Below are 12,458 nucleotides of genomic sequence, written 5' to 3' on the forward strand. Positions count from 1 at the left end.
TTGAAAAATGTGGAATTTTAAAATCACAAGTACAAGCTGTACTCCAGAGGTTACTGTGGCCACCTTAGTCCCCATCAAACACAGATCTGGTCTGAGAAATACTCCCCTGTGGCAACTCCAAGTGGCTTAGTGTAACAATGCAAGAACAAATTTCACCCTGGATGTGGGGGAAGTATATTGCTAAGACAATAACACTAAGCAATTATCTTGCTAAGAAACAAACACTCTTTAATAACTCCCCCAATACACACACTCAGCAGCCAATTTCTAGATCACCTTTAACTTCCCACAGCCATCCTGCTTCATTGCACTGAACTGTCCTCTCTCCTGCACTGGGGGCATCAGAAGTACAGCCAGATCAAAACTGGACAGCTTCCCCATAACAGTCTGTAAAAATCAGGATATAACCAGAAAAGCCTTGCCATTGCAGATTGTGAAGTCTGCTGTGATATAGTGCATCACTTGAAATGTGGACCTTAAACATACATTCTTATCTCACAATGAATAGTTCAAAGTATATTTTATTGACATTCTTCAAATAGCCTGGATAAAAGTAACAATATTTAATCAAAAGAAGGAAAAAGAAGATAGAAACCTGAAAAACTGCTAGCTTGCATTCAGTGTTAAAACTTGGAGGTATAAACAAAAGCCCGGAGTAAAAATATGAAGTATATTTCCAATCCTTCAGTGCAGAAAACCAGCAACAATGGTATTTACTCTACATTAGAAGTGTTTCCATGTTCAATTCCAGATATATACGTCTCTCCTATATATATTTCTGATAACTTATGTACAGATAAGATGTCCAACATCTGTTCTTTAATACAAGTATGTAATCTTCGTAACTGAAACATTACAATAGTTTGATAAAAAGTATAGAAAATCATTTTAATATCTTTTTTTTTTTATGGCAGTGTTTAAAAAACTCCACCCTTGAACCCAAATGACCTTAGAAGGACAAGTATTTCTTCACTGTAATAATACACTGCTCATTCAACATGCAAAGTGTTATTGCATACATGAGTCACATGAATTACAACTAAGTCTGAAGAAAATGTGCTGTACAGCCCATTTAGCAAGTGCTAGCTGTAAATATCACAGAAGAAAGCATAGTACTACTGTATTTTTAAATAAAACACTACGAACTCAAGTATTGTCCTCGCACTAAGACTTTAAGGCAATTAAGAGCTGGAAAGCTTCAGTTTGGCATAGCTGCATCAAGCTCTCCCCTCTTTCCCAGTTATGAGAATTTGTTTTCAGAGGGCTGCTGATGAATTGTTGCTATACATTAAAACAACTCAGTATGAAGTGATAAGTCAGTAACAAAAGTTTAATATCCCCAAGTTTCACTGAGCTGATCAAATTTAAGCAACAGTTTATCCACCAGCCAAGTTTTCCAGCATGGATTTCTAAATTGTTATGAGAACAGAGAAAATATTCAATGTGTAACCTCTCAGCGTAACTGATTTTACGACTTCAATCCATTCTTGGGGTATTACAGAATTTAAGGGTTAAAAACAGATCTGACAGTCAAATAATATTCAGCTTTACAAAGGATAATTATTTGCAGTAAAAATTTGTATAAACATACACACAGTAGATCCAAGTCAACAGGCATTTCTTTATGGCTTCTTTCACTGAGGTACTGTTATTACATCCAGCAACAGGACACGAGTGTTCTATAAACACCACATTCATAAGCTGTACCAACTCATGACAAGTGGTAACAGACTGCAAATCCTGCTTCACTGCAGGACTACAGGAAAAGTGTCTTCCCTGCTATGTGGAGAGTCTCAGTGCAAGCTACAGAAAGCCTTAAAGGCAACGGGCATCAGTGGGGGAAAAGTTCCAATGAAAGTCTCCCTCTACTTAAAAGGAGAAAACATACTCATGGCAAATTGAAATCTCATTCGTTAAAATTAAGAGCAAACAAAATTCCAAGGCAGCAAGGGCATGTAGCACAGCAGCCATACATTAAGACTTGAAATGTGTCATTAAGCTCTTGCATCTGACCCTTGAGCTAAGTGCATGCACAGGCTCAGAGCAGCCAACCTGTGACCACGACACCACAAAGACCAACACTGACAAAGGGGAAGGGGCAAGCACACGACTTCTGTTGATCCAACAGCAGACAGAAAAGCCCTGGTGACTACAAGAATATTCCTCAGCTGTCAAAAGCTGACTTGTGAGTGCACAGTTAGTTGCATCTTTCACTGTTTACATGTGGGGGGAATTTTCAAATCACAGTACTCCACTCCCAGTATGGGGAAAGAGATGTTAAGATAGCATGCTTGTTGCCATATGCATTTGTCATTCTACCTTTACAGCAGAAAGTATTCTTTTGGTTTTCTTTTCTTTCTCTGGTTTTCTTTTTTTTTTTTTTTAACAGAGTGGCCATGTTGTTACTACAGCCAACACTCCCATTTGAATTACACCTATGCTAAAAATATGGTTCTGCAATAAATATTGTTAGAGTGAAATGGAAGTTCAAAACATGCTCAGTTAATTACAGCAACTAGTTCTTTCCAATCAAGGATTTTTAACCCCACAAACCCATTAAACAGTTTGCAGATGCTCAAGTTCCTTATATGAAGATACAGCACAACATTTAAAACTCAGTGCTTAGCCACATACAATCCACACTGTAATCTATATACATGTTATAACATATCCCCACTTAGGTCAACAAATTCATCATCCCTCTTGACCAAGTCATCTTCATCTTCCAAGTCTTTCCAGGTGCTAGTGGGTAAAGCTGGTTTGACAGACTGTCTCTGCAGTAAAGCAAATGGAAACAAGGATGACAAACGGGCAGAATTCCTCAGCAAGGGAACAGAATGTACGTCTCCAGAAACAGCCTGACTGTGTTCTTCATCCATTTTTACCTGCAGGCTTTGCACTTCCTCCATCAAGTCCAAAATCCTGGCAGCTGTAGCTATTGTTCCACCGCCATGGAGCTGGGCCTCAGGAATCCATCGCAGGTAACGCTGTGCCCAGACTTTGATTTCGGGGCCGTCGATGCGCGGCAGCAGAAGACCGTGGTAGTCGACAGGTTTGCTATGCCAGTTATCATAAAACTCCCTGAAGCTGTTAGGGGGCTCATCTGAAGAATTTATGAACTTGCCAATTCTTTTACCCAGAATGTTTTTAAAAAAAAGATCTGTTTCCTCCCTGAAAAATCCTCTCTTCGTGGAAGGCTTTGCCTGTGTCAGTGGCAAAGAAAGTTGCCGTTGATGCTTTGAGAGGGAAAAAAGGCAAAATACTCAGATAAATATTAAGGCAATGGGACTTCAGAAAGCAGTTTTAAGAGGAAGAAAAACAAAGTTGTATTCAGGAACCTCTTGCAAGCAATAGTCACTTGACCTATATAGAGAAGCAGTGGCTTTGTTTAAGTTGTTATTTTTCAATACATCAAATACTTTACAGAGCATACTGAGTGTCGCCACCTTCCTTCCCTGCTAACCAAAAGTAACACCAATAAAGCAATTGTCTTTGAAAAAGCCAAACCCTTTGCTTACATTTAAGTATTGCCAGTGTCCATGTTTAGTTTAAGCCAGTTAAAAATCAGAGAGCACTTTATTTATTGGTTTTTATCCAGCGGTCCCTCACTGCATCTCAGATAAACACTGTAGATCATACTGGCAGTGTCTCAAATGAGAATGCTTTATACAGGACAGAATTTACCAATTAATTGCAATTCAAAGAGGCTACTCCAAGAATTTTTCCCTGAGTTTGAGCTACGTGCCAGTAATGAGGTGGTCCACCCATAATCCTCCATACTCCAGTCAGTTTTTTTGCTGTTGTTGATCCCCCTCCCTCTCCAAGTGCAAACACACGCTCCAGTTAAAATTAGGGAGGCAATCACAAACCTATGTATTTCAGTCAGGTACTCCATGGAACAACTAAATTAACTCCCTTCAAACACATCATTGCAACTCACCTGAATATTAAATCTCGTGGCTTACCAACAGACTTGCATAGAAGTATGAAGGAAAAGAATCCCTAACTTCATGGCTATGAACTATAAAAGAGTTATTTACAATTCTGGTGCATGCAAACTGGGTTCTTAAATCCAGGTGGGTCTGAGGTATACATGTATTTTGTCAATTTAAAAAAGTCTGCGCCAATACTTTCACTGAGAGAACATTTGAAATAAGATGTGCAAAATATTTCTAGAACTGAAAACACAGTTTAGCAGCACATATCTTACTTTGAACCGTGAAGTCTTCCGTTGACTTCTATCTGGTTTTGGTTTCTCTGCATAAAGAGGGTTGTTCAGGAAAGCCAGGGCCTTGGGGTCAAACTGCACAGACCAGTCCCACACAGTAAGGAATCTGAAAGGACCACTTTGTGTCTTGATGCTTTCCCCACTCTGCCAAAACAAACAGGTCACATTTAATACTGCCAGAAGGGAATTCTGACTAAGTCAAGGTGAAATAAAGAAACTGGCTTTTTAGAAAAAAGGCCACAGAGTTGCAACAACACTTTTGCTTTCTATGTGTTCAATAACTGAACAACAACAGTGCAATCAGACTTTCACAGATGAAAATAAAGTTAAATATTCTCAGAAAAAAAAGACATTTTGAAACTTGGACAAGAGACAGAAAGAGTTGGATTCCTCAAACACAGGCAGCACGTTACAATTCCAAACAGCAAAAGTTGGAACTGCAGTCACGCAGTGCTACTGGTCTAGATTTTGCGATCAACAATTTATTTGTATGAAAGACAGTAATCTTCACTTTTTCCTTTAGTCTCTGTGCAGCCTTGCAGAGGATACTCCCATTGCTCCCAGCTTCTTAGGCTAGAGAAGAGCATGAACCAAATATAAATCAACATTCAGGAGATGTTCATTTTGGAATACAACAGAACACACTATACAAGAATTTCATAGATAACTTATTCTGCCAGAGAGCTGCATATTCCTTGTAGGTTAAGGAGCTCCAATTTCACTGAAGGGCACTAAACATGAAACTGCAGCTACATATTACAGGTAATGCATTCCTTCTGTCATCATAAACTCCTAAGTCCTGAACTTGCCTCCCTATTGCCAAAATTGCATTGTTCACCCCTCAAGGCAGTTCAATAAGTAAGGAAAATGGTGCTGTTGGGAATTAGCTTTTTTTGAGTGTTCTTTGTTTGCTGGTCAAACTCATTCTCCAACACACTGCATCCACAAAATACCAAACCCTTACCTTATTAGTGTCTCTTTGATGTTGAGAGTTGAAGAAGAAAGTGCTAAAAATAGGCACATAGAGGCTGTCTGACAAGACAGTTAAGTAAGTTTCAGTGAACTCAAATGCTGGAGGATACTGTTGTACCAGCTGCCAAACACAATTTAGCAGGAGCAGAAAAACAGGAGCCTAAGTAAACAAAATATTTCATCAGTTTCAGAAAAAGTTAAAATTGTCCCACCACGCAAACTATGTATTTTATAGAATTGAGTGTCTCCAAATACAAATCTTAAGGCAAGAAGCCTGATTAACTACAGAACTGCTGCATGTACATTTGGCTGAAATTTGAAGAAGCATTATCTGAGCTATCCTCGGCCAATTATTGACAGAAGAGATGAGCACCTTCTACTCTGAATTTAAAGGTTGCCACTATGCAGTCTTCTAAAGGTGGCAAAGCAAAACTAGTTTATATCAATTCTTGATCAGAATTAGTCAGTTGACACCTATTACTTCCATTTGAATAGCAATCTAATCTAGTCCCAAAGCAAGACAGTAAAAAGTTGACCTCCAGATGTGACAGGAATAGGCTTGAGTTATTTCTATGGATGCTACTACCATTTAACACAGTTTCCAAGGGCACAGGATACATGACTTTTGAAAGACTCCAAGACTGGGAAATTTTTCATTTGTTCTCTTTAATAATAAAGCCATTGCTGACCTCTAAACAGCAAAAACAGTGACACTGTACAAACATCAACCCACAAAACAAAACAGAAGATCCTCAGAGTAACTGGAACTTCTGGACTAACAGGTAAATCCCTCTTCATGCTGAGTAAGCTTATAAATAATAAGTAAGGAAAGCAATTTAAAAAAATATACCTCCTCTTTCTCACTTTTGCGTAAGTGGTTACAGCGATCCAAGAAGCTATGTCCTCCAATCACCCACTCCTTCTGAATAAGGCTCTGAAACCCTGACTTTGTTCTGCTGTATGAATCCATCATCACTTGAACCAGACTCGAGATTACACAGCACAGATCAGTAGCAGTCTCTTCTACAAAGGAGAACAGAAACCACATTCTATACTAAGCCATTCCTCAAACATTATGTGAGAAAGCAAAGCATTGCCATGTTCACATAAACAAAATTGTATTTCAGGATCAGAGCAGCACAGACATTTTTGCAAGTCAGAGAGAAGTTAATCCATGATTCCAAATTTAAGGTTACTTACTTGCTTATCCTGGGAAAATACTTTGACAATAAAACCTGCAAGCCCCAACCCTTCCTACTGTAACTTGCCTGTGCCCTTCAGTCTCCCACAAGCACACACTGCCCCTCAGCCCAGCCATTTGTCCTTACCCTTCCTACCCTCCACGCCTCTTTTCACAAGGTGTGAAACTGCCTCCTCATGCAACATACACTCTTCACCTTTCCAGAAGGTGCCTCCAGAAAACCTCTTGCCTGTGTTAGGTTTCTCAAATGGCAATATGTGTGAAAAACTCAACTAAATTACCAATCCAGGAGTCACATAATGGTTAACTTGAGATTTGGTTTTACATGTGATTACTCAGTCTAGGAAAATAAACTGCTCAACATGTTTACAGTAAGTATATTATTCCATGTATTTTTAATAAAGAGTCTGCAGAATATCCAACATGTATCTAGAAAATATAAAGGTTATTTTTAAAAGTTTTTATATTACTGGTCCTTTGTGTGGATATGGTTCCCGTGCCCCTTAAAGTACAGCAAAGGGCCTAAAAGACCTTAAATAAAATAAACTGGGAAACAGGAATGTTGTCTCTTCTTTATGCAAGACTCTCCTGCCAATTTATCAGCAGCTTTTTCATTCATACCCTGGAACTGTGCTTGCTACTTTCTTTAACTACAGGAAGCTTAAATTACTTCAAAATTAATTTAAACAAATCAATATATAGATTATCTCATTAAATTCTTACCTATAAGGAGAACATTTGTATGCTGTATTTCCAGACACTCAGCAACTTCTATGGCTTTCTTCAAGACCTTCCTGTTTGGGTACAGGAAAAGTTGAGTGAAGTTTCTTATATTAGTTTCCCCTAGACAGGGTTAGAATGCCATACTTGAAACTCCACTAGTTCCTTAAAACACAAAACCCATGCTCAGTTTGTGTAAACTAAGAACTGCTCAGCTTCAAGAACATTTTATCTGGCCATTAACCATGCATTTTCAGTTGCTATGATACACTACTTTATTCTGAATCAACAGCAGCCATCACACGCTGAAGTATTACAATTCCTAAGAACCAGATCTTTTGCCTGGAAAGAGCCAATATCGCCACATTTATGTTTTAACATACTACATTCTACATTTCTTCCAAAATCTGCTTTCAAGCGAGAGAGGGAAGGATGAGCAATCAGCTCTTGTAAACACTCAGGCAAAAGTAATACAGAGAACATTATTACACAAGGAAGACTGAGTGGAATTACAGATCACATAAAACCAGATATAACATCTAGATCTAAATTTTCATAAAGTTAGTTATTCTTAGCAAAAGCACACAAATTGGGATTCTTGCAATATCGTAGGTAACTAATAGAAGCTGACAGTTTATTTCTTATGTTTGGAATAGTCATATTCTTCTTTGTTCTATCATCTAGAGCATGTGACAAAGTATTCCTACTAACTACAAAAGCCAAGAACAGGCTGATCCAGGAACCAACTAGATCCAAGTACGGAAATGACCAGTCTCAAAACAACCTAAGGATAGGAACCCAGCCTGGCTTTTACTTTAAACTACCTGTGATCTTCATTATGTCAATGAATTTCTCAACATGTATGATCTTCACTAGAACCTTTCAATAAACATATTTAAATTCTGGATTAACAAGTTGATAATTATCAATATTTATGGATTGTTATTAAGACCAGAGGGACTGGAGCTGACAGCAGAAGCACTCCATGGTAATTAGCTGATTACAGAATAAACTGACAGACAAAAGAGTTAGCACAAAGTAATACTGAAAACAAAACTCCTCAACATTCCACTACAACAAGCCTCAAGTTAGCCAACGCCATTCCAACACTTACTCACTGTGGACTGCTGAAAGAAGAAAAGAGAACTTAAGGAACAATCAGCACAAAATGGGGACAAAAGTGAGAAAAGTTCTTTTATAAATCTTTGGTGGACTAACATCTTGAACACTGCACCACATCTCATCCTAAAGGACATTACAGAAGTAGAGAGTACAGAGAAGAGTGGCAAGGCCAGTCAGAGACATAGAATAGTTTCACACAAGAAACAAACAGGATCCTTGAGTTTGCAAAGAAGGTGACAATGCAGGATGGAAATTACTGGATCTGTATTTTTAACTGGCTCTCTGGAAGAATTGTAATTGAAATGATCTCCTACTTCTCATATCCTTTAAAGCAGAACACTTAACACAAGTCTGCACTGTTAAAAACATGTCTCAAGTTGCAGAAATAAGATATATAAATGGGACCATAAATGGGGCCATAAGCCTGTCCTAATTTATTTTCCTACTGGCAGTAAAGAATTCCGTTTCAAGAAACTAGCTAGAAAACCCACTACAAATGCAATTACCAACAGTTTGAAACACAGAAAGCTGAAGATACAGCAAACCTGATTATTTCTAGCCAGTTTGTGCTCTCCAGTAATGAAAACCATTTCACATCAGTTGCCCAGAAGTCCATACTGTTATCTGCAAAAAAAAAAACAAAAATTGGCTTGCTCACACATACACAATGATAATTAACAGTCATCCATTGAATATTCCTTCAGTTATGAACAGTATAAAGCAACCAATACTAAGGAGTCAGCAAATCTCAATCGCTATTAAAGTTGACACCTTATAACTAAATAAGGAAGTGAAGTAGTCCTACAAACACCCAGCAGAGTTTTATAGCACCATAGCCTTTTAGAAAAAGTAAGCTGGAGGTTCATGGCACTCAAACCAGGTAAATAACTCTGTTGACAAAATGGAAAAGGAATAAAAAAGTTTAATCAGAGATGATGATCTACATAAAGCTTAACCTAAAGACACTGGATTTGAAAATCATTACCATCAGAACCAGAGATACCAATGGGTTTTAGAAGTAGGTTATAAAAATTTATGGAATGTAAGACTACCTGAAAAATGTTTTAAACAGCTTTTGCTGCAACTAAAAAAAGGCATTAAAATACATAAACAGGGAGGCCAAGTTCAATACCACAAAGTCATTAAACGCTGATGACTAGGACTTTTGTAGGTTTTTTCAAATGCCACCTAAGTGTCCATTGCTTTTATTTCTATCAAAGCCAGTCAACAAATATTGGAAAGCTTTCACAAGCTGATATAAGCAATTAAAACCAGAATATATTACTTTGCCTGCATGAGACAAAGCTTAAAGCACAAGACCTAGAACAGTTCTACTAGTGAGAAACCAGATACACAAAATTCCCTCCCCCCCATCCTTTCCAGAACAGCTTCAGTTCCACAAGTTTCTGTGTAACCGCCCACCTCCCAGAGTCTCTCGAAACACTTCCAGTGTTCGATTCCAGCACATTTACACACTACTGTCTCTGCTGGATCTTTTGTACCTACGCCTCAAATGCACAGGCATACATGTGTTTTATTCCTGTAGCTGTGCTGCCTCCATGCAGCAGAGCTACAGGAGCAGCACCTCATCCTGTTCATTGCCCAATTTAAACCCCTCTCCCAACTTCTTTTACCCTGGCCATAGAAACTAGTTCTCCACAAATGCTCTGTTGCATTAGACATAGTTTTCACCAAATCCCATCACCCTCACAGTAAAGAAATTTTCCCCAATACCTGATCCAAAGTTGCCCATTTTCCCTTGTCCTGTCACTTCATGCTCTCATCTAAAGTCCCTCTCCAGTTCTCTTGTAGCCCCTATAGGAACTGGAAGGTTTCATAAGGTCTCCCTGGAGCCTTCTCTTCTCCAGGCTGAACAATCCTAATTCCCTCAGCCTTTCCTTGTAGGAGAGCTGTTCCATCCATCTGATCACCTTGGTGGCTCCTCTGTGCTGGCTGCAGCAGGTGCCTGTGGTTCCTGTGCTGGGAGCCCAGGGCTGGATGCAGTGCTCCAGGTGGGTCTCAGCAGAGCAGAGCAGAGGGGCAGAATCCCCTCCCTGCCCTGCTGCCCACGGGGCTCTGGGTGCAGCCCAGGACACGTTTGGCTCTCTGGGCTGGGAGTGCCATGGCCAGGACAAGCTGCCTATACCATATTAACAAGGCATGTACAGGATAAAAGTAATGGTTCGTGTGTTCAGACTTTAAAATATGGTAATAAGGTAATAAATTTCTCTAAGATCTTAGTACTTCTGCAAAAACTACCCGAATGTTTCTCTCAGACTGAAAGTCCATAGTGCTGTACTCAGTGAGGTATAGTCTACTGTCAAACCTTATTTAAAAAACTGCGAGAACACTTACTAGATGGCAGTTTCAACACATTCCCTTTTGCATGAATACAAGACGATGCAGTTACATCAATGAAATACACAGTATTTCATGACACAGGTTAAATGACTAAATTTAAGCTTAGGTTTTTTTCCTACAGAAGGTGACTTGCCAGAAATCACATAAAAAAGTAATTACTTTTAGCTCTTAAGATTCACTGTCAATTTGACAGTGTATTCTAGACAAAATCTTCAGTGTGAAACTCAAACACCTTATATTAGAAGTCAAGTGGAGCTTTTTTCATCTCAAGAGGTGGGGTCAAAGTGTTTCATGACAGGAAAATAGTTGGAAAGTCTCAGAAGAAAGAAGTCTGAAAGCCTAGATCATACTTTCACATGGCTCCCATTTGATTGCTTTCTAAAGGACAGAATTTAAGCAGCTTCATATGTTTTGAGATGTGACTAGTGTGTAACAAAACCAAGAGCAAAAAATAATTATCAGTGTCTACTCTTGACAGAGCCCAAAGGCTAAAAGTTTGGCCACAGAAGACTGAAAATCTTCCCCACAAACTTCATTCCAGTTAGTCTAATCCAACTAACACATAAGACTTCACTCCTTCAAAAGTAATTTTCAGATACTGTGACAGCTTAGCAAGAGGTGGTTAAGTCAAAGAACTACAAACCTTCATTCACATCCCAGACGTAAGCACAGTCTTCAGTTACATATTTTAAAACCTGCTTTTAACCACTCTCAAAATGAAGGCACCAATCAAGAAAATTACTACACTCAGGAGTCACAGCACATCATTGTTATGCTTTGCTTTAAAGTCTGACTTACCTATCAAAAACAGCTGTTTGAATCTTGTGTATGCAGTCTGGATATCTTGCAGAGATGGAAGGCTGCTTGACAAGTCATCCATCCTCAGGAGCTCATAGGGAGGTTTGCTAATTGTCTTATAGATTCTAAATCAAACCATCAAGAGATTAAAGCTTTCTGCTTCACAAGTCAAATAATGCATCAACTATTATCTGAAGACAAAGTTAATAGGCATGATTTCTCAAAGAGCTGTAATACCAGAAGATAGACACTCTGGAAAGCTAGTGACCTCCATGCATTTCTAAGTACCAATTGGAAGCTTGCCCACAGGCTTATAACACTATTTGATGCTCTTAACCATGACACCAATAAAATTATACTTGTGCCTATTTGTGCCGTTATGAATATTACAAGCACTACTTGATTTTTACTACTGTTTCTTTAGTATTTTCTTCACTAGACATACCAAAATCACTTTACTAGGAGGCCGCTACAGCCGTATCCTAAAAGAAGAGATGGATAGAAATACCCAAAACTCCCAACAGAAGCTTAGAGTTTCTCTTGACTTTTGCCAACTAGATTCTGATGCCAAGCTGCTAGATCTTCTAATGAAACACACAAGCAAAAGAAATTATTTGGGTTCAAACAAGACAATGTATCTTGCATTTCCCTATATATATACAGATTTTTTTGCCTGGAAGGAGAGGAAAAAATACCAGGGCCAGATGATGCTTTGGCTTGGACCCAGAGCATTCCCTCTCATTCAGGTTCCAGAGCTCAGATGAACATCAATGTAGTAACTACATCTGCTGTCACACTGTCCTCTCTATTATCAAGACCTGGGAAAAGTTGCTTTAACTCATATTTCAGAAGTGAGGTCTTGTGGGCAGTTTTCCAGGCAGGACAGAGTGCTTTGCTTTCTGCAAGCTATAGCACAGAAAACTAGTTTAGGTGAGAACTACAGGAGTCCACATCAGAAACATGAGTTACCAGACCTACTGGAAGATGCATCAGATCAGGGAAGTGAGGGAGAGCAATTGCTGGCCAAATACAGTACTTTTTCTAAATGACACAGCA

At 38.9% G+C, this 12,458-nt stretch overlaps 1 protein-coding gene across 1 annotated transcript in view; it reads right to left on the bottom strand.

The window, feature by feature from the left end:
- Positions 1 to 2,387: 2,387 nt before the first annotated feature.
- MTMR12 (myotubularin related protein 12) overlaps positions 2,388 to 12,458 on the bottom strand; it is a 31,335-nt gene continuing 21,264 nt past the window's right edge. Inside the window, exons 10-16 of the mRNA XM_064736493.1 lie at positions 11,403 to 11,527; positions 8,789 to 8,867; positions 7,125 to 7,195; positions 6,051 to 6,223; positions 5,193 to 5,360; positions 4,211 to 4,372; positions 2,388 to 3,236 (exon numbers count right to left, since the gene is read on the bottom strand). Of these exons, the coding sequence (XP_064592563.1) occupies positions 2,661 to 3,236; positions 4,211 to 4,372; positions 5,193 to 5,360; positions 6,051 to 6,223; positions 7,125 to 7,195; positions 8,789 to 8,867; positions 11,403 to 11,527 (1,354 nt within the window). The 3' untranslated portion in view covers positions 2,388 to 2,660. The remainder of the gene's footprint in view (positions 3,237 to 4,210; positions 4,373 to 5,192; positions 5,361 to 6,050; positions 6,224 to 7,124; positions 7,196 to 8,788; positions 8,868 to 11,402; positions 11,528 to 12,458) is intronic.

This window comes from Zonotrichia leucophrys, chromosome Z (genome assembly GCF_028769735.1).
Source record: "Zonotrichia leucophrys gambelii isolate GWCS_2022_RI chromosome Z, RI_Zleu_2.0, whole genome shotgun sequence".
NCBI lineage: Eukaryota > Metazoa > Chordata > Aves > Passeriformes > Passerellidae > Zonotrichia > Zonotrichia leucophrys.